General features: G+C 28.3%; 1 protein-coding gene across 4 annotated transcripts in view; it reads right to left on the reverse strand.

Moving 5' to 3' along the window:
• LOC113373752 (casein kinase I) overlaps positions 1-24,658 on the reverse strand; it is a 36,964-nt gene that overhangs the window by 9,759 nt on the left and 2,547 nt on the right. For 2 of the 4 annotated variants that reach the window (XM_026614046.1, XM_026614030.1), the window contains exons 2-4: positions 20,921-21,117; positions 3,237-3,347; positions 310-476 (exon numbers count right to left, since the gene is read on the reverse strand). In XM_026614046.1, the coding sequence (XP_026469831.1) occupies positions 310-476; positions 3,237-3,347; positions 20,921-21,117 (475 nt within the window). The remainder of the gene's footprint in view (positions 1-309; positions 477-3,236; positions 3,348-20,920; positions 21,118-24,658) is intronic. The other 2 variants (XM_026614052.1, XM_026614038.1) reach the window with 1 other exon arrangement.

The raw sequence follows: 24,658 nt of genomic DNA on the forward strand, positions 1-24,658 counted from the left end.
AACATTATTATTTCATTGAAGGCTATGTCCAAAAATTACAAAAAAATACAGTAAGCTTTTCAAACCTATTCATTAAAAAAATTAGTTAAAAAATAATATGCAATTATTTAAAATCAGATCCATTTCGACCGCAAGTACATCATTCCATAAGTAGCACTGACCCATAGATAGAATTTTATTGATCCATGATATAGGTAAAAAGATGCATCAACAAATCACATACGTATGTGCGCGTTTCTACGACTGTACAACACAAAAGAAAAAACGCATCACGTCGGCAGCACTTCTGGCCAATATGTGCGGACTTACTAATTGTTTGGCGATCATGAGCACAGTCTTGAGATGAAATTTTCTGTTGCATATGACGAAAAGATCTTCTAAAGATGGTCCCAGAAGTTCTAGCACCATTGCGTTGTATCGGCCGCCACACGTTCCTAAGTGATAGACGCGCGGCAAACCTTCCACCGTCGCGGGAGCTGATTTTTAGTGGTTAATATAATTCAAAGTGCGGGGTAGAAACTACATTAGGTACATTACACAATTGAAACGAGTGCCTTAAAACTTATATAAACTATACACATTATATATATATATATATATATATATATATATATATATATGTATATATATACAATTATAAAATATAGCTAGAAATAGAGCAAAACTCATCAAAAATGACGATAATTTTTGATGAAGTCTAATTCATTTTTAATGTCAACAAATTAGCATATCAAGCAACATATTTCATAATTAAACTATTTAAATTTAGGGCATTCTGAAACTTCTCGTAAATGAGATACGGTAGACTAGGAATTAGTTGTCACAAATATCAGATATTTTTCTTCAAAAGCGATATAGAAGTATTGGAGTCTTTATATTTTACTGCAAATAAAAATTTATGACAAGTAAAATAAAATTTAGTGTGTAATTTGCATTATCGAAAAACTCCAAAAGTTGATAGGTATTGACTGAAGTTAAGGGGGGCGATACATGTAATCGCCTTAATTTTTACCATTTTTTGAGGACTTTTTAAACTGGGAAGGAATGACTGAATCTTTTTGAACTTTTTTAGTGTTATTTATTATATATTAAAATACACAAAAAAAATTTTTTTTTAATTTTTTTTTTTTAAATGGCTGCCATAAAAATAAATCTGCCAAGACCCTCTCGGAAAACGCCATCAATTTGCGGGCGTTCTCACTTTTCGTACGGTAATTTGAAATCAAAAAAATTAGTTTGTACGTGTTCATAAAACATATATCTTCTAGTTAAACCAAAAAAAAAAATTAAAAAAGTCACAAAATCGTAAATTGGCACACATCAGAAAAAAAGTTCGATTTTTCACCTTTTTTTCAATGGTTTTTTTTGGTAAAAGGGTTAATTTTTGAAAATTTTTTTGGAATGTTTGAGGTTTAACTAGAAGCTATTACTTTAAAGTAGATGTGTGCAAAATTTCATTGGAATCGGTTGAGAACTTTTTGAGTTATCCCGCCCGCAAATCTCAAAAATGTCGTTTTGAGAAAAACGCGTTTAAAGTTTTGACACATAGAAACAGATAAGAGTACAATAGCACTCAAGCGTCGAGTTGAGGCGTGGCACTTAAATGAGTTTTTATTGTATAAATAATGATAATTTTGTTTTGAATATTTACAGGCATATTTTTGAGATGTAATTGTAACGATTTATGAAAAAAAAAAATCGATTTTTTTTTCTTGTTACATGTATCGCCCCCCTTAAAGTGGCGACAATTCGAGTTGTAGTAAGCAGTTACTTGTTAATTCGTCCATGTACCCTATTTATAGCAAATGTGTGTTTAGTAATCTAACAATGTTCTAGCACTCGTTATATCATACTCATTCGAAATGCTAATGAGTCATAGCATAATAGTATCGACAAGCGCGACAGGCCGTGCGTTGACACCGCATATCTACACATGGGCAAGTAAACTTCTTCAGCCGTTGGATATATAACAACTGTCTGGGTATGCACCTGCATTTGGGGTTAGCGCCGCACTAATAGGTTGAAGCATTAAAGTTTACAACATTAAATAAAATACTTACAAGTTGAATACATTCAATGTTTTGACTTTAGCACAATAAAAAAATAAATTAGAAACGATTTAGAATGTCATATACCTGCGCCTAAAGTTATATTTATAGAGAAAATTATAGAAAGTGAAACTACTAGATTCTTTAAGTCTATCACGCACTGTAAAATATTTTCAGTAAATCTTTACTAATTTTCGATTCGTGTATTTAATCAGAGTACTAAAAAATAACAAATTTGAAAGTTGAGTTTGAAAAAAAAAACGATAACCGTGCGCAGTAAATCTTTGAACTTTGAACTTTTTTACTGCAACAAAAGATTTATTTGTAGATTTGTCTAACAATGTGATCTGTCAATTGTAATAAAAAAGACGATATTGTTACGTAAGTATACGAAACTTTTAGTATGTTTTAGTGTATCGATCGCGTTTGGTAATGACCGTGATTGCGCACGTACCCGGAAGAAATCTGATCCCTTTTCGATTCTAAAAGGCCTATTTATGTATATGTATATTTGTAGAAACTCAGCGAGTTGCATGTTCTAAAATGAGAATAATTCGCTGATTTTTTTAGAAAAATTAAGACAACAAATATTTACATAGAGCTGTCGCTTAATTTCTGTAGTTTTGCATGGCGGTTTGCATTATCTGTATTTTGCATGGGGAGGATGGTATAAAAGCTATTTTTATAAAATTGCTAAACAAGTAATCCGATAGAACCGATCGTGTTTAGTAAGAACGCATGAAGAATTTTCATTATATGAAAAAATCTTTCGTAGGAGAATTACTAAAAACTTTAAACTACTTAAATGCTCTCAACTACAGGTTTGTATTTAATACATAATTGTGTCAACTTCAAAAACTATTAAATAAAGTACAGGATGTTGCATAAGTTAGTTTAAGTAGTCGATTCAAATTTAATTTGTTACTCAAAATTATTTAATTTAGTGGTGCTAAATGCAAAAAACGTGGCAATTATTTGGAAGATATTTTTAAAAATTAAATACGTTAATAAATACATTTTACTGCTTTTTCATAATTCTTTAAAACTTTAATAAAATCATGCCCTGTACCAAAATATTTTTTCATGGACAACATAGTTGTACGCTACGCATAACTTCAGAACTGTAATTGAATTAGGAAATTATAAAAGGTTTCAGGTCATTACAAAGGTGGTGAGCTAGTGACTTACCGAGTGTTCCTAGAAGCTTGTAAAACCTGTACTCGAGATGCAGCTGTGGCGCCTTCGATTTCATCGGCTCCATCTTGATAGCAACATGCTCATTATTATATAAATTTTTACCTGAAATTAATATTATTTAATCAATTACTGAAATAATAAGTTTTATTTGTTTTTGTGTTTGTAAACCTAACGTATTGTAAAGAATATGCTATTAATTAAAAAATACTAATTTTAGCAAATAAGTACAATATAGTTCACAATCCAACATAAGTAAGACGAGCAAATGAAAACATATTTTCAAAAAACAATTTTGTTTATATATATATATATATATATATATATATATATATATATATATATATATATATGATAGTTTTATCGACGTTGATATATATTTGTAATATTTTTGCAGCCCAATCGTCGAATTAAAAAAAAGATTAAATAACAAAATTATTCCATTAAACGTTTCGACACTTGGCGTGTGTCATCATTCAGTAATCTAAAAAACATTTTATATAAATACAAAGTTGATAATAAACATAAATATATATATATATATATATATATATATATATATATATATATAAATTTATATTTATTATCAACTTTGTAAAAAATATTACAAATATATATATATATATATATATATATATATTAAAAATTACATTTATTGAATATTAATCTAATGGTTTCGTAGTAAACACATAAACGCAAATATCAAACTCAAAATTTGCTTTCAAATATTTTCAAAATGTTTAATGAATTTATTAATTAGTGAGCTTTATTACTATATATATATATAGTATATAGTGTATATATACTATATATATATATATATATATATATATATTACTATATATATATATATTATATATATATTACTATATATATATATATATATAATGGTAATGAACTATTAAATATTTCTATGCCTAGAGGAAATGAATACAGCTGTGTAAATAATTGGTGGAATATTTAAGACGTTTATGAATTTGTAGCAAATAGAACACTCCAATTTTTCCACCTCACAAAAATATGGATATAATGCCAGCGTACAATTTATTTAAGTTATGAAACTAAATTCAAATAATTAGTACAATGTTTCATACTAAAAATGTAATGTATGTAATTTAATGCCCTATGGTTTAGCGCTCTTTTATTTCAACCCAGGTTTTGAAGGGATAAATATGGAAGATGTCGAAAAAATAATGCAAGAAGCATCGCAGTCCTTTTAATGGTGGGCTCAAGGAATGAACTGAACAAGAATAAAACAAAAATGTTGACAGCAGTGATCCAGCGGAAGAGCAAAAAGAACTTTCGATGGTGTTTGTCTAAATGAGTTTGTCTAGCATAACTGAAATAATGGATCAATTCATTGAAAATGTTCTGAATTTTAACAGGAGCTCAAAAGTAAGACGTGGTGTTAAAGATGTCTAACCGTTTAAGAACTTTTAAGAGAACAACAAAAAAGAAAAAGTGAAACGGCATTAGATGCTTTTGTCACAAAAAGGTAAAACACTGAAAACGCGGAAAGTAAGTAGCTAAATATGACTGACTTAGAATTTTATTTGTTTTTTTTGCAATAATATCGTTTTGTTATTTATATTGTTTTTATTTTCACAAGAAATAATAAAGTGATTTGGGCTTTAAGAAATAATTGTTTGGTTTTATTTTTAGTAAATAAACATACTTTATAAACTTAATAACGAATCAACTTCCTATTCCCCTAACCCTAATATTTCCAAGCAAAAATGCCTGGTTGGGCGCTGTTTCGCATTACGCTCTACTTTGATGGAACGTATTACCCATTGAATATAAATAAAATATTTGTTAATTATTTACAAAGTTTTAACATAAACTGTTTCCCCAAATTATAACACTGATTAAAAAACTGGAAATTTAATTAAATTAAACTATCGAATTTCTGATTGTATCATGAACTGACTTTTATTCATATGCTTTTTGTATTACCTAGTATAGCTCATTATTGGAAAATAAATAAACGAACGTAAGCTAATTGAGTTGAATAAATAAATATTTATTTTCCATAATGAACTTCACTACCATGGATCGTACAGCTGTATGATTGCAAAAAACATAAGAAACGCAAAAATATAAAAACAAAAAAGTCGATGTTCGCTGCTACCAGTGAGTCAGTCAGTCATTCACTCAACCGGGAGAAACGTAACTGTACACAGCAATAATTGCAGGGCAATGCCTGTGCGCGGTCCAGTTGACCCAAGACATTTTCTTATATAAATCTATACTATACTGCCCCAATAGTGATGGACCCGAATTCAAAGCCCTGGACAAATCAACTAATTAATTACATAATATAGATAATAAAAATCGATGTTTTCTGTATGATCTATGATGAATCGATGTAATTTCTATATGAAATTTCTAAATGAAATTCTGAAGCCCTGGACAAATCAACTAATTAATTACATAATATAGATAATAAAAATCGATGTTTTCTATATGATCTATAATGAATCGATGTAATTTCTATATGAAATTTATTCAAAAACGCTATTAAAATTTTTAGCTAAAATCAACCCATTCGAAGGTATTAACGCAAATACATTTGCCATTGCCTATAAACAAATTTGACTGACTTGTATCGCACCCTAAAACCCAAACTCGGTTTAAATTGCTTACTTTCAGTTTATTATAGCAACTTTTATTCTCACGTTTCATACAGCATCCAATTCTCGGGTTTTTCATCCGAACTAATTAAAATATTTAAGCTTCAGAAAAGAGCTATTCGAATAATTTTTTCCTTGCCCAGTAAAGCCTTCTGCAGACCCATATTTAAAAAACACAATATTCTAGCTGTCCCATGCATTTTTCTGCTGGTAACATTATCTTTCATCAAAAACAATTCGAAACTTTTTGATATGGCTTCATCCTCCTCAAACTACAACACTAGACACAAACTTATTAAGACGCACACATATAAATTAGCAGCTCTTTCAATACGATCGACGGTCTAGGTATTCAGCTTATGAATAAACTTCCACTCAATATCCGAAACTTAGACAGCAAAAAATTTCATGCTTCCCTAGTCAAACTTTTTAAAGAATTAGCTTTTTATGACATTACTGAATTTTCTCAATTTGATTTCAATAACTATTTTCTTGCATAATCCTTATTCTTTATCTACGTAGTCTGACCATTTGATCACCTGTACAACCATGTTTTTTTTTATTTTATTGCTATTTTATTAATTTAAATTTTTTACGGTTTTAAATGAGTATAACTTTCAACCTTGTGTAAGAATTTTGAGCTTGACTGGTGGTCAAATTAGACTTTAATATGATGAACTTGATGATGAAGATTGTATTTAATGTTCAAATGCTTTTTTTTCAGTTTTTTTTTCATAAGCGAAGTTTGTGCATTTACTATGATTATTATAAAATTACCATCCTTTTAATATTAATTATGAATAAGCTTGACAAGAGCCTGAAATAATATCTATTATTATTGATTACGGCTCGCTTATGAATAAATAAATAAATAAATAAATAAATATATAATAAAGTTAAATCGGTTAATCAAGAAAATGAATTTTTAACTTGCTGAACCGGTATGGTATGACTAAAATATATTTCAATAATTACGCAATGTACAGTTTTCTTTTCGGGTGTTATACACGATCCAAATTAAATTATGTTAAAGCAAATCAATATATTTGAATATTTGAAATAATGATAATTTCAGAAAATAAAAAATACTACAATTTTATCTATTGAATGATAGCATTGTAGACCACGCGTCAAACACATTAAAAATGAAATATATCAACAATTTATTGCAATGAAATTTGAATAATCTGAAATAGAATATGTTATAAGTGAATATTTCGGTGGAAATACAGCGTGTGAAGAGCCTGTTTCAATGACAACCTGGACTTCGCTAAATGTCTCTATCTACTCGAGAAACCGTGTTTTGAGAGCTTAGCGGACGGATCGATCGCTATGCGGAGGCGGCCGTCGCTCTGCATGTGCGGTTGTATTAGTAGTACAAATGCGAGGCAAAGGACTATAGATCTTAACAAATAAACTAAGAAATAGAAAAAACCAAAAACATGACAAATATATTACATGTCTTAAATATTAAAAGTTACTTTTTGTTAAAAGGTACAACAAATTCATTGCGCATAGAATATCGATTGAAAAAATCGAGATTATAATCGTATATTCATAACATCGTACAAGACAATATTTAGTTGAATCACATCGTTATTAATAATGGTTCTCAGATTGAAGCAAAGAAGTATTTTTGCATTTGAATCTACTCGCGTACATTGTTTAAAAGAGAAGCATAGATAAGGAGAGGAGAAGTTTTTGCGTCCAACTATTAGAATATATAGTCTGTCATTTTTTAAGCTCAAACCGACAATTTCTGAGCTTTAATACAAGTCCAAGCAAATGATTGGACTAAATTATAATTACTATTACTAGTTATTTTAGAACCATGCTACCACTACAAAAACAAAAAATATATGAATATATCATATTCTATTATATGAACATATCATATTCTATTATATGAATATATCATATATCTAATATTGTCTAGGACAAAACTATAAAAAGTCTAGTAACATATGTTAAATATCAATTTACCTAAGCTTGAAGAGTTCATTACATTATGTTAAATAATTAAACCTCTATAGTTCATCATTCGATGTTTGACAGAAATATTGATTACTATATCAATTGCATCAACTGATTGTAAGCTCATCCGTATTTCATGAAATTCCAGTTAAACGTGACATGACGGCATCCTAAACAATTTGGTAGAGCAAATTTTCTTAAATAATTAAATACTATTTGTGATCCGAAAAATGTACAAAAACAAGTGAATATTCAGGTAATTAACAAAACGAATGAAACTAAAGATAAAACAAAACATATATGTTATCACATGATATAGAGTATATTTATTATAACCGAAAAAATAAATTTTTAAACCGGAAAAACTTTAGCTGAAGAAAACGTGAAAGCACAATGCCATTATGATGAGTAACGACCGTATTATTTCAGATCTCTAGGATAACGAAGGGGTTCCTACTGGATGGGTATAAATAGCACCTAGCCAATATTACTAGATTGTATAAAAAGCCTGATATATGTGAAAATGTACCTCAATCCCAACAATTTCACTAAAGATTATCCGAAGACAGTGCACTGATCGCAAGTATAATAATGCTGGACATTTAAATGTAATTTTCTTGATACTTAATAACATCAATGGATGTGAACTATGTGATTTATAGAATAAAATTACTCGAACAGCTAGATTTTATTTAAAGAAGTTACTGTGATATTTTACAAATACGAACTTTTGAACAATACAATTATTTAAGATACCTTAAATTAAATTTATGAGATATTAAATTTTATTTATATAAAGATATTCTTATTCATAATCATAAATATATATTAAATTTTAATATTGTCTTAGCCTATAAGTGAATTGAAATGTTTGGCACATGACAGTCTTCATTTTGTTTTCATTGCCTAAAAATGCCTCAAATATTTTCAATGTCAAACCATGATAAGCGTTTTTTTTTTGTAATTTTTTTCATTTATTTCTTTTATAATTTTTTCAATTATAGAAATATAATTAGATCGAATTATATTTCTATAATTGAAAAAATTATAAAAAAATTCCTTAAGAAACTTCAGAAAGATTTATCAAAATCCAAATAATCGTGTAGGAGGATTAACGTAGTAGAAAATATAGCAGAATCAAAACACTGAACAATATCCCACGAGTATACAAATCTTACAAAAGTAAGTAAGATAATATCAAATAATGTTGCAATTACAATATAATTATATAGAAAGCTATAATAGAAAAGAAAATATATATTAAATCATACATTACTATTAAATAAATTATTGCTGCAAATTATAAAATACAATAACTTATTTCCCATATCGCACATGTGCAATTTTTATACGTTCGAAACACATTTGACATATGATTAGATAAATTTTATTCCGAGGAAGAATACCTGTTAAAATCTGTAGGCTATGATCTATATCACCGTGCTGTTATACTGAAACATATATTTTCGTCATATCGATTACTTTGCGTTGTTCTACTTTTTGCAAGGTCAATTTGAATATCAACGGAAATAGATACCTTACCTCAAAATTTTGATTTCCAATCTTGGGCGTATGCCTTATCGGAGAATTAATTAAAAAAATTAAGTATAGTAAAAGCTAGGAAGTAACAATTATTCTGTCATTTAAGCCTACGTCATGTCTACGTTCATTAAACCTTAACGAGTTCTTTTCATTGCCACGAGGTCATTTGTATGAAGTAGTTGACTGGTAAAATTCCAAATCATAGAAATAATTATAAATTTTAGTTAAAATTCATATGTTACGATTGGAAATTATCTAAAGATGTTAAAATGAATATAAAGTATATAAAAACTATGCTATTAACTGTTATTAACACAAAATTTAAACGTAGCGTGGGAGGAAGTATATTTTTGTAACGAGGTTACATTTATAAGTATGTACTTAAATATATATTGTGTTAAAGTATATATTTTACAATAAAGTCCGCCATATCGTAAATCGAAAGTAAATGGTAGATATAAGCTCGTAAAACTGTATCGTACAACATATTTTAACAACATCTTTAAGTCACTGCTGTAAGATTGTATAATGATCTTATATACCTGAAAGTTAACAACGTGTATATATACCCAGCTTCTTCATAAACTAAAAAAATGCATAAGATGCCCTACAAAACAAGATGTCATATTCCATCACAAAGTCGGATTGTATTTGAATAAATTCAATTATTTTCTGCCAAAGGTAATCATTTTCAAATATTGCCACGAGCTTGATAAAATTGTCAGAAATATTCATATGATTGTTAGTATAATCCGTAATAGCAACGATATCAAAACCGTATACGTTATCGCGTCCAAACCATTCGCGTTTCAATATTAATGCTATATCAAGTTTTTTTTGTCAATTTTGAAATCATGTGATTCAAAATAATCTCTGGCTTATTTTGAATCACATGATTTAAATTGTTTATGAAGAAGAATTATTAAAGTTTTATACAAATAACTGTGCAATATTTAAACATTTTTCAAATTATTTTTATTTTGTATATTACACATTTTTATCATAAATGCAATTGATTCAAAATACATTTAAAAACATAAAAATGTAATACTCGTGTATTTCATTTGTCTAAATAGAGTTCGTAAAATTTTGAATTATACTAACAGATTAAATTATATAAATGATTTTTATTTAATATAATTTAATATATATATATATATATATATATATATTTGAAAAATATATATTGCATTTATATTATATAATCGATGTTATGTTAAATGTGGGTATCCACAGTATATCAGATGAATTGCCCAAGACCAATAATAATTATTTAAAAAACAACTTGTACAAGAGAAATATCTGATGCACTATTAAACAGATCTGAGGATATTAAAGCAAACTGCTAAAAGAATATTAAGAAATAAATTAGATCTATTGAAACAAAGATAGAATGTGCATCGATGGTCAAAATCTACTCAGAAACCTAACCAGGAAACGGGCAAGTTTTTTTTAATATCTGCTTCTATACCATAAGGGACTTCAGAAAATTTTTGGTACTTAGATTGACTAAATCGAATGCCGATTCGGTGCACTGAATCCAATCATGATTGGACGTCGGATAAGAACAAATCTATCGGAAATCAAAGAAAAATAGTCATTTTTGTAAATCATAATGATAAGCAAGGAATTATATTTATTTTTGAGTCCCATTGCTGAGTACGAAAAGCACATTGAACTAAGATAGCTGCTGTTCTTTGAAGATTCTAAAAATAAAGAGCGATTGTAAGTGAAGCATTGGTTCAATTCAACATTTTGAAATGCACTTCTATTAAATAATTAAAATCTTACGTATTCATATATTTGCAACAATAATACAGAACAGAAGTGAAGTATTAATCTTATTCTTATAGAATACGAAATTTAAACCCATTGAACTTTAAGCTAATTTATTAAGTAAATAGTAAAAAGTTATTGCAAAATTTAAACTAAAATGCATTATTATATAACTAATGTCACATATAATAAATAATTTTGAAAATCTTCAGTATGACATGATTCGTACAAACAAATAAAAAATCATATTAATAAAATAATATGACCAAGGATTTTCATTTACAACACAAAACAAATTTAAATTGTAACATTTTAAGAATTTTCAAGTATAATTTATTCAATAAATTCAGTACTAAATAATTTTACAATTTTTAGCGAATCTGGTCTGTACTATATACGATCGAATACACGAGGAAAAGTGTAAATACGGAAAAATTACCTCGCGGAAACGTACATTAGCTGTTTATTATATACAAACACACGATCGATCTAATTTAAGGCATAAATTGATTATCGAATGTTTCATTTAATAACCAATTAGCATAGATGTATCGTAATGGTAATTGATCAGTTCATGTGTGTAATAATGTATGCATAATATAATAATGGATATATATATATATATATATATATATATATATATATATATATATATATGTGTGTGTGTGTGTGTGTGTGTATTAGTCCATATAAAGTCTTTTTAAACAGAAAATTATAATATTAAATGTATTTGAACATTATTAATTACATTAAGATATTAATAACATAACATTATTATTAATATTACAATTTTCAAAATGTATTTATTTAACAGCAAGAATTTTCCGAGTTCTATGAGCGTTTTTGCTGATTTCTTTTAATGGCGTAGTCTAATATATGAAATCCAATCTCTGACTACTAATCCTCAAGCTATTATTATAACGTTTGATAATTCGGCAAATTACTACCTATATTATTAAATAAAAATTACTCCCCAACTTCAATTTGGTGAAGAAAATACTCTATTGAATTTTTTTTTGAAACAAAGTGAAAATGCAGTTTGCTGTCAAAAGTTTTCCACCTAAAAATGTTATACCAGCCCGCCGTAGAGTTGGAGAGGTTATATCGTGGGATAGTAATCTGCCTGCTTGATATCAGGCTACATGACATCAAGTTTCAATTTGAGATATATAATATAACCTGTAAAATCGCCTTTTGTGAGCGTTTAAAATACGATAACGTATAGTCATAACGTGTTGCAACTATAGGTAGGACAATTACTGTAGAAAATTACAGATTTTAATTCTTATATATAAAAAATGTGATACAACCAGAAAAATCGTATGACGAGCCTTATATTATATGTAAGGCCTTATAGTAATATCGGTTTCTAAATACCAAAATAAATTATATATCAATATATTATGTTCTCATATTGTCTAGTTTATCTATGTTATAAATTAAGACAGCGAATGGTATAAACTTAAATGATAAGCGCTATCAATTGTCATTGTTCGCGATAACATGCGCAGAGATAAAATAAACAAAACCGATGATTACTAACCGACTATTTTAAATACATAACTAAACAATTCAATAAAGGAGACAAACAAAATTTGATATTAAAATCGAAAAAATATTATTTGTAAGACTCAATTATCGCACTTTTTTCAGGTAAAAATAACTAAATTTCCAAAGTTGCTGCTTGAATAATTCGCTTTATTTATAGACTACCGATTCAAAGTTAAATAAACCGTATCATTACATAAAACATCAAGTAAACATCTCGTTTCACGCACGCAACGGAATCAAACAATTTTATTAAAATTGTACTGAAATCTTATCGGAACATTCAAATGAATGAACTCGAGTAATCATGCAGCAACTCAGAATATTTTGTTTTGCGAGTATGTATAAATTTCCAAAATAGTATCAAACCAATTTATGATTATAAATGAATGAATTGAAATAAATTTTAAAAACCTATCAAACGAGAACGCAAATTATGTAAATATATAAGGTATTAATATTACATAGTACACACAGTAATAAAGCGAGTTACGATTTATTATTAAAAAAAAACGAGTGAAATAATACAAATTTCAAATAGCACAAGTCCGCAATACATTAGTGTGGGAATACAACGTATGAATAATTTTCCATACTCATATGACAGTATATCTAAAAGTTTATATTGTTCAGTTTTCATATAGTTTGTCACGCAACAATTTATTTCATTTGTAAATTACAGTAAAAAATAAAAGTGAAATTGTATTACTAAATATTTACAGTATTTATGAGATATATTAACCTTAAGACTATATTATATGTTTCTACAATTACTGAAAACAACTCAAGAAACAAAAATAGCATTTTAGTTGCTATATAAAACGAAAAATTCCGAGAAAGAAAACAACTTTAAGTCATTTTGAGAAAAACGTATTTAAAGTTTATAAATTAAAGTACTAAATACACCATGGTGTTCAGAGATAGTCATCATTAAAAAGGTCATGTGCATGAGGTATTATAATGAAAAAGAGAGCAGCTGGCATACAATAGCTCGCGGAGCGGTGAAAAAACGGTTTCAGAGGATCATACATATAGATATAGATATATATATATATATATATATATATATATCTATAACTTCATCAAAAAATAGATATTAAGATGATTTTTTTTTTAAATAATTTTAAGGTTTTTAGCTTTCATAATATCAAAAAATCTCCAAATCGAAAAAAATAAAAATAAAAACCGAACAACCTTCTTAAGCATTCAAATACTTATTTAGATTTCTACGCGCAAGCATAAGAACTGGGTCCAGATAATATTAAATGAAGAATAATAATGTAGATATATAAAAACAAAGGAAATCTAATCAAAAATCATCATAAATTAAATCAATCTGTATTTACAAATATATTGTAAATACGAATACAATATGTAGTTATATTAAAAATAAACACCTAATTAATATTGCAATTGAAGTGTTTTACAAGAATCATTGGTCCTTCAGAAAATCAAACCAAACAAACATAATGTTTTCACTATACAAATTAAAACACTTGAAAAATTTAATTTATATTTATTCACAAACATAGCAATTTAAAAAAATTGCATTAAAGTTTGCATAAACATTTTTTAACACAAAATAAATAAAATTGTAAGTAAGAAGTACCATTAGAAATGTAGGAGAAGCTTAGAAAATATTAAAAAACTGTAAGTGATTATTATGACGGATTCTGCCTGTGAATTAAGCAGATGTTGCTGTTAAATCATTAATATTGCAAACACACCTCGGTTCGCTAAAGGTGTATGAATTTGCAAAAATATTGCCTACAATTAAACATAAATTAGACTAATTCAGCAAACCGTTTTATTTTGGAAGTTCAACCAGTAAAATTAATATTTACAATAAATAGTTAGTAAATAATTACGCAATCTAATTAAAATTCGAACACTATTCAACGCTATCTACTAAGTCCAGGTAACATAACAGAAGTCATTTTATCAGTTAGAGTTATCTCGACCTTGACACCGTTTCATGCGAAAACTGGCATCAGGCTTTTCCGACTGATGTAACGATCATCATATATGATAACGCTAGTTTTCACAGCAAGTGTGCCGAATTGGTATTGGAATAACGAAAAATCAAATAGATTTGACATTTGAAACGAAAAAATGCTTGTAGCATCGCTAACGTGAATTAAAATAGTTTATATGTCATTAATTAATTCAAAGAGTTCTTAATTTGTTATTATTAAGATTCATATATTTATCTGACACGACCAAAAATCTACTTCAATAGTTAGGCTAAAACAATTACAATTCTTAATTTATCTAAAACATAACAGGATATACTCGAAATTTTTTTTTTCATATTTTCAAAGTTTAGTTATTCAAAAATATGTCATTAAAAGGATTTTTCAAAATTACTATTATTTCCTGAGTTATAACCGTTTTAGTGACGTGGCCTCGGTTCGGGTCCGACTTGTCTTAAAACTTTGAACGCGTTTTTCTCGGAACTACTTTTTTCGAGCTGGCGGTAAGGATATCTCGAGTTTTAATGAACCGATTTACTTCAAATTTGGAGAGGATCTTCTCTATACATCGCTTTATCGCGTGGACCTTGCCAAACACTATAACTTTTCATTTAGTATATTTAAAAAATTCGGAATTGTTAAAAAAAAACATGAAAAAAAATTTTTTTTTCAAACTGCCGCCATTCAAACAAATTTTTTTTTAACTTATCCAAGGGTCATACGATAGCGGCATCTATAATAATTAAGAATCCATATATTTTTTATATTTCGGATCACCAGGAGGGTTGGAATCATGCACGCCAGGACACCCTCTTTTTTTTTAGCCCCTGCTACTTTGACTGCTAATAACTTTGTGAATTTAATTTTTTTTTTAAATAATTTTTTTTATGTAATAATAAAATATCAATAAACAAATGATAAAAAAATCGATAGTAAAAATATTATTTGTTTCCTTTATGCCTCTACAGTAGAATACCCCCTTAACCCTCTGAAAAACTAAATATCTAAACACAAATAAAAAATACATATAACAGCAACAGGGCATTAAATTTTTGATTATAAGAATTTTTTGCTTTTTATCGATGGTGCTAAGCATGACCGGTACTCACCACTATCTTCAGAAAAACTAACCACAACAGAATTTATAAGCCATATAATGCAGAAAACTCCATTCTGAAGTTTATGATGAAAGTTTCGTTATAACTCTGAAATAACCATACCAATTTGATCAAGTTTGCTAAGTGTACACTTAATAATGAGCAATTTCAAATTAGATGTTAAAAGTACTTTTACCAAATATCGATTTACTATGATTGACATACGTACTCCTACCATTCAAACAACAAATATTTTTTTCCATTCAGTTTCATTAAATAAGACGTCATCTAAGCTTGTTATAACAGCTTCCTCCCATAACTTAATTAATCCCAACTAGCGTAACAATTGTAAGTTCATCGTGTATGATATTTGGTTGTACCAATGTTTAACGATGGTATGAAAGTGCAGTAAAATTAATATCAGGATATAAAAAACAATATAATCGTCATTCATTTTCATATAAGTTAACGGGCATAATTACATCATTAACTGTCGGTCGATTATATATTAAACGGATTGAATATACTAATTAATTACTCATTAATTTATTATATATAATTATATTAATTAATCATTAATTAGATTATAATGAACGCGTCAGCAGGAAATGCACTTAATAATATAATTATGTTTAAAGAAACATTTGAAAAAATATCAGGAACTAAACATTATAGATGAAAACAAAATAATTTCATAACAAAGATAAAATATCTAAGGAAATACTAATTATTACATTCAAAACCATATTCCATTTGCATCTTATGCTTATCACATATGTTAAAACACTCGCGCCAAAATCTTTTTTATAAATAAATCGTATTGAAAATCAAATTTTGTACACTAATATTGGAAGCTTAACAAAATTAATCGGATACTACGTATATGTGGTCGACCTCGGTATAATTTGATTTCCTGTCCCAAATTATGAAACTTAATATAATTGTACATGGTACGTAAGTTCGTAATAGACTCAATTGCCTGCAGTGAAACAAGAAATGAATCTAAATTCTAGATTTAGATAAAATCTTAAATTCTAAATTTTTGTAAATGCTTATAATAATATACAAAGTAATGTTGAAGAAGCATTTCAATGTAAACTATACAGCGTGAAAAACAATGTCGAATATCACTATAAAATTCGCATAAAACAAAGAATCGAAAGATGAAGAGCAATGTCGTAAAACGAATATAGGACAACTAAAGTCTTGCAAAATTTAATGCACTTTCTACCAGCCAGAAGAGTTACATTAAACGAGTTTATGTGGGTACCTCATTCACCCACAAGTACAATACAACTATAATAAACTATTGTGTCAAAAAAGGAAGTAAAGTACAATACAACCACAATCTTCTGTTTAGCTTATACGTATATTAAAGAAGTATTGTTGAAGGCGTGGAAGAAAACCAGCAAATTTTTTAGTATAATTATATAAAATCAAAAGGATCAACAATAAGATTTGAATGGTTGAATAGTATGATCTGTTTTTATACGTAATATAAAAATATAGATGAAAAATATAAAAAATATAGGTGACATAATATTTTATTGTACAAAAGTTAATAATGGTGCATAACCATCTACAGTAGGCCCTCGCTTTACACGGCACTCTGGATACACGGTTCCCATACTACGCGGAGCTAAAAATCCGACATCCCTCCGACTACACGGACTTCTTATTACACGGTATTTGGTCAACAGCCCATAAGTTCGTTGTGCAAAAGGGTATTGATGTAAATTTTGTTATCGACTTTTATCTTTTAGACATGCCTGATTGTATAATAGCCGCCTAAGAACACGTTTGAGCTGACTACTGCGTCGCGCCAATTTTTGAATAAGGTGTCAATCGTGTCAATGCCCTACATGTCATTTCGTCGGTATTACTCCTACTTCAGGTGGTATTTCTTGGTCTCCATACAGCGCGATAAAAATGGTACGATTTGTACCAACTGTGAGTCTCTCATAGCACGGATCCCATACTGCACTATGTAAGGTTCCATAGAACGCACTACGAATTAGCCTGAATTGTATGTTAAATACGAGTTTCTTATAGCACGGTTCCCATACTGCACGGTACGCACTTGCCGCGTAAAGCGAGGGTTTACTGTACTTTATTATCCATAAAAAAATAGTCCAGACTTGTATTAGATATGTATGAAGTCATAGTAGTTATGTTCGAGCAAGCAAACCTACAAGACAGGTCCGAACAAGAAAGATCGAACTTGGCACTTCAAGACAAACAAGGCAAGTTCATCAGAATAAAACTAAAACGCATAAACTGCTTCAGTAGACTGAGACTCAGACTCAGGCGGTCTATTTTCTTTCTACTTTCACAACGAAAAGTTGCAACACGGATAAACGAAGCCATACGTTTTCTTACGTTAATGCGGTATACGTTCGCAGTATGGAACAGGTGTTCTTAAATAAAAAATAGAAACAGACCTGAGTCAGAAAGATGTTTCACGTATGACGATGATATACCAGATTCTGTATATTTATTTTACCCATTAGTAGCATGATTTTGAATAATTAAAAATAGGTTAGTTATTTATCGATTTTGTAAATCATCATCACTGACAGTAAAACAATATCAAAATTATCATAATACCTGAGAGTCGAAGAATGTTGAGACAACTTTCTTATGAAATACTGAAATATAAATCTGAATACTTGGCCACTGAAAAATCGTGTAATTTGATGAATTGTTAACGAATCTTCTTATAATAATACATGATTCTAATTGATAAAATACAATTCTTACACATATCTAGTTGCCAAGCATTTTTATGAGTAACAAGCAAACCCGACGAACTCCGTTTCGCCACCAGATGGTCTCGTGAGAAAGATGAAGAAATTTTTTGTTTGTTTTATATTTGAAAAGGAAAAATTTGATTTTATTATACAACAGTAATGAATTTATTTCGATTACAAAAATGAAGTGTTTTTTAGTTGAACTTCTCTAAGTAAATGAAAGTGAATCCGCAAATTATCCGTTTCATTGAAGTGATCTTTGGTAAACCACATTTTTTGTTTTTTGGTCTGGCGTTAACACAAACAAAGCGGATGGTTTTTCAACTCGTGAACAGGCAACGTATAACTGCCTATGTGAAAAACAATGATTTTCTCAATAATCTATTTGAAATTTATCCCGCAAACACTAAGCGTATGGCCTTGCGACTTGTCATTGCGAACGCAAGGCGAACTGGAAATTGCAATCATTTGAAGTCAAACTGAAGACCAGTCGGAATCATTGGTATGTCACCAAATCGACAGCAATTTTTGATTGAATGGTAAAATTCAGTGCGTGTACATCATTATTCTTTGCGGCAAGAATTGCTCGTTGTCTTAACCAAGCATAATTCGGATAATTCTCACTAATGTCATTACTCAAATTTTTAATTACGGTGCGTGAAGTTCCAGCAGCTTGCATTACGACACGATGCCATGCACAACTAATTTTCTTAGCTATAAACCTTGCGGAGCCCGAGACCTTTCCAACGAATGCAAAATTGTCGTAATGGGTTTGTGCGTTCTGGAGTTATTTCGTCAGGAAGGAAAACCCGACTTATTTTTATATATATATATATATATAGAAGATAACATCAAGTGAAGTAAACTAATAAATGCTTCAAGGACCAACACTAATAAATTTTTGAAATTTAATCATAAAGAATTATATTGAAGCTATGCATTTGTGGTTTTATTTTACAAAAAATCCGGAAAGTATACGTATATTTATATGAATTTCAAATTATAAATCAACAGTTTATATACAAATTGTAAATATTTTACAAAAATTATTGTATGTGCTGGTTTACACATACGAGTATACAGCACTTGAACGCTAATGTTGCGCTTGAACGCGTAGTAACGATCAATGGACTCGCTCTGCAAGGAACCTAACCGACATACTAAATTAAATATATATGGGTTCATATATTATATAATTCTTCAATAAGTTTTGCTATTGCTATTTAGTAATATATTTGATAAAAGTAAAACCAATCAAATTCAAATAAATTTTGCTTTGTGAATTGTGAAACTACATAAATGCCAATAAACAGAGGAAAACACATTACAAAAACATCTAACATGGTTTTTGAGAAATAATTTGTTCTCCAATACTAAATGTCATGCTATAGAATAATTTTTTCAACATCTTCAAAACAAGCTTGAAGGTTTATATAATGCTGGAGATTTGCAAAATATGTCTATAATATCTATAAATAATAAGAACCCCCAATATCTTATCGAGGACCAACACTAATAAAGTTTTGTAATTTAATCATTGTACCACTATGAATTATATGTATAAATTTTATTAATCTTTGAGAAATGAATTATTATTCAAAACAAGAATATTTATATCATAAGTATATTTCAAATGTTAGCAAAACTTTCACATATATTTCAAGCATGTTACGGATCGTCAATATTAGAAAGTAATTACGTGAATATTAAAAATGGCTTGAATTCATCAATTGTTATAATTATATATATATATATATATATATATATATATATATATAGGTATGTATGTAGGTAATGGAAATAATAACATGCGGAAACATATTTTAAAATGATGGCGAATGGGTTTAATTTTGGATAAAATTAGTAAAAGAAAAAAACCCATGTCTATCATTTTATTCTATGAACAAGAAATGTGAGTTGAAGGTAAATAAAACCTTTAATATGGTAGCGTAAAAACAGCATCTTTATACGATCCGAATCAGTGAACTTGCTCAGCAGAGAATATAATCGAATGAGCTTTTCTTCCGTAACAGTAAACAATGTTAGCATGCTGCGCTATTAAGTATAACAAACCACCGCGGTGACTAACAGTTTAGTTGGGTTATTGTGGAAAGGTAACAAAAAAAATTTATTTAGAAGCATTTTCTCGGCGAGGTAGAACGCCCAAGAATAATTAATACCTAATTTTTTATGAATTCCTTCAAGCAAAAATTAAGAAAACAATTTTTATTCATATATATAAAAATAGCATAAAATTATCAAGACACTGCTATTTTAAGAAGCAAACAGTCAGTTTCATAGCCTCATAGATAATCAAATTAATGTTTAGCATTTCACTTTATTATCGAATATAGTGACAAAAAATATATGTTTCTTTTAACTTACCTAACCGAAGTTCGCCGAAATTTCCGCATCCAATTTTTTTGCCTACTCGAAAGTTCGGTCCAACCATCAGCACGCCCGAAGACGAGCTGACACTGTGCCGTGACGAATGCATACTTGCTCCGCCTGCAGCAGCACCCCTGTTCGTGCCTTGACCAGCGCCGGCACCCGCGCCACCAGCTTGGTTGGTGCCACTGGTCCTGGTTAAAAAAAGATAAAATAGATAGAGAAATTAATGGAACCGATACGAAATATCTTTTATAAGTAGCATTTAACTGGTTATTTGTTTAATAAATGCCACTAAATATATAATTTATTTATAGTCTATATCTATATATAATTGGGTAATAATAATACATTACTTCTTGAATCATATTTATAAACTACTTATTTCAAGTCGAAATAAAAATGAATTATTTAAGTAAGTATTTATAAGAAAAAATATGACTGTATTTATATTGATTCATTATGAAAAACTACTTATAAAACATTAGAACATATAATTTAGGCAATTGTAGTAATTTGAATCCACATTATAGTATAAAAGTACTGACTCCGCCAAGCAAGTGTCGAATTGCAAATGCGCGAAGACAAGTACTTAGAGCGAAAATTGTAATAACCTAATTTATAAGATATATATATATATATATATATATATATATATATATATATATATAATTTGGAAATATGAACAAACAACACTCTTTTTTGCACTAATTTATTAAATAATAATTCTCACAAACGTTTCGAGACTAGGTTTGTCTCATCATCAGTGTGTTATAATTTAAAATTTAAAATATAGAAACCTAAATTAGCATTTTGTGTTATCCATTACAAGTCGCTCGATACACTGTCCTCTGCCACAGCAACGGTTGTCGGTGGCCGCATTCTCTAACCACTTGAAAACCAAGTTTTGAAAAACTAAATGCTAATTTAGGTTTCTATATTTTAAATTTTAAATTATAACACACTGATGATGAGACAAACCTAGTCTCGAAACGTTTGTGAAAATTATTATTTAATAAATAAATGCAAAAAAGAGTGTTGTTTGTTCATATTTCCAAATTAATATCTATTATCCACTCAGAATACATTTGTTATATATATATATATATATATATATATATATACAAAATAGATATAAAGGAAAATATATGTGTGCAATTAACATTTTCATTAAGGCGATGATTAAAGCCTAAGTTAGTTTCGTGTTAGTTTAGTTAAGTAAAAATCAATGTGAATAGTAAATTTATTTAATGAAATGGAAGATGACATCGACAGCGATATATATATGTTGAAAGTGTTTTTGATGTTGAAATGTATGATTGATTTCTTGGAGGGCGTAACATCAAGTAAAAAATATAAGTAAGGTAAAGATTTTTTAAAACATCTTTATTTTTCCATACGTTTCGACGTAAAATTCTACGTCATCGTTAGTGGTTCTACAATTTAAAAAAAAAAACAGAAAGTAACGTTAAAAATTAAATATACATAAGCAATAGTAAAATGAAAAGGTTTAACTGAAGAGACAGACTAATTATATCTAAGCCTTAAATTAAAAAATGCATAAAACATTACTTACTTGAAATTCTTAGATTATCACTACCACATATTAATACATTTGGTGCTTGTTTCCAATTATTAATTTGTACAAGCTGTATTAATGTGTTAGTGATAATCTAAGAATTTCAAGTAAGTAATGTTTTATGCATTTTATAATTTAAGGGTTAGATATAATTAGTCTGTCTCTTCAGTTAAACCTTTTCTTTTTACCATTGCTTATGTATATTCAATTTTTAACGTTACTTTCTGTTTGTTTAAATTGTAGAACCACTGACGATGACGTAGAATTTTACGTCGAAACGTATGGAAAAATAAAGATGTTTTAAAAAATCTTTACCTTACTTATATTTTTTACTTGATGTTACGCCCTCCAAAAAATCAATCATATATATATATATATATATATATATATATATAGCTGGTGGAGATCAAACACCTCATTTGTATAATTATCAATCATTTGGATTAAGATTCATCGTACCCTATGGATAAAGTACTAGAGGTATCGTCAGAGGGTTCGAACTGAGCTGGAATACTGCGTCGTCGTGCAGTCATTATGGATTCCCAACGACAGGAAAAATTATCAGACTTCCAACTTCTGCACGTTCAATATAAAAATTCGAGACGTTATTATAATAATTTTCGATAATTGCAAAATGAGTCTAGTGGAGCTAGAAAAGCTAAAAAAAGAGCTAGAATTTTCACATACAAAAACGGAAATTTGAATTCTAAAAGTAGGGAAATATTTTATAAAATAAAATGATTGCACATTTTAAGTAAGGATTATAGACACTTATAGACTATCCAAAGTATGTTTCATGAAAAATGATCGTTAGCCTTAAGTGTTGACATAAAAATCAGGATGAGTTTTGTCCGAAGTATAAATAGAACAATATGAATTCATTGACTAATTAATTTGACTAATATGGTATAAGTAACAGAACGAACTTTATTGAAAAATGAAAAACCGTACATGGAAAGATGAATAGGATTTTAAAAAATTCACGATAGAAGTTTAATTTTAGATTTAATATACCGCTAGTTTTTTAATACTATGAATTGCTGTATGTATCGTAGTTATTTATCGACTGAATGTGTTGAGACAACCTTAGGGTCCGTATCAAAGCCATTTTGTATAATTACTACAACTAGTATTTTTACTAGTGTAGCAACAAGCGTGGAGCATCCACCCTTGATAGAACCAGTTGAACAGTTTTTGGCTTTTCGATCAATATGATGCCTCTTGAGGTATATGAAGAAACATTGTACGTTAAAGCAATTCAGCTATAGAATATTAATACGAATATGCGTTTTCTAGCCAATTTGTATGACCGCATTTTGCTCATATCACATCACGAAAGATTTTGTATTAATTATGTACTTTTATAAACTGTCAAAAAATTTAAAATTGCGGTAAAACAATTGTGATGTTTCATAGCGTTAACGTCAATTCATCAAAATAATAAAATATCAAAATATTTTATTGTGTTATAATAATTCAAAAATCTGGAAATCAAAGACTCAGTAAGTACAAACATCAAGGTATAGTCTTCGTTTTACATTAAATTCATGAGGATTATATTTTTTATTTAATATTTCAAAATAGTCTGAAGAACAAAAAGTATTTTCAAACAGTATGGTAGTATATATAACATAAAAGTAAACAGTAGTAAATATAATGATTTTAATTAAATGCCATCTCGTCATTAATGATGAATAGTCTTATCTACTAAAAGAGTATAAATGTAAATAAGATTTCAGATTAGTTTATCCATGCCAATGATTGTTAAAATTATTTGTGCTATCAATTATTGTGAAACCCCTGTCCTACTCCACAGAAAATGATTCGAAGAACTAAATAATTCACATATTATTCTCATTTATATTTTATAAATAAATCTTGTGTTAAATAAAATAAATCTTCCAAAAATGTTTGAGTGTTTGAATATCCTGCACACTTTAAATATATTTGTTACAAAAATGTTAAATGAGTTTTTAAATAACAATGTTATTTGTGTCTCCACATTAACAAATAATAAAAAAAACATAACGTATTATAATAAAAAAAAATCTTATTGAGACTAATATATATATATATATATATATATATATATACACATATTTTTGAATAATCTTGAATTATATATGTATATATATATACACATATATATATTGACA

The sequence above is a fragment of the Ctenocephalides felis genome, unplaced genomic scaffold (genome assembly GCF_003426905.1).
Source record: "Ctenocephalides felis isolate EL2017-DRISC unplaced genomic scaffold, ASM342690v1 CF-g0.4_SCAFFOLD_00845, whole genome shotgun sequence".
NCBI classification, from domain to species: Eukaryota; Metazoa; Arthropoda; class Insecta; order Siphonaptera; family Pulicidae; genus Ctenocephalides; species Ctenocephalides felis.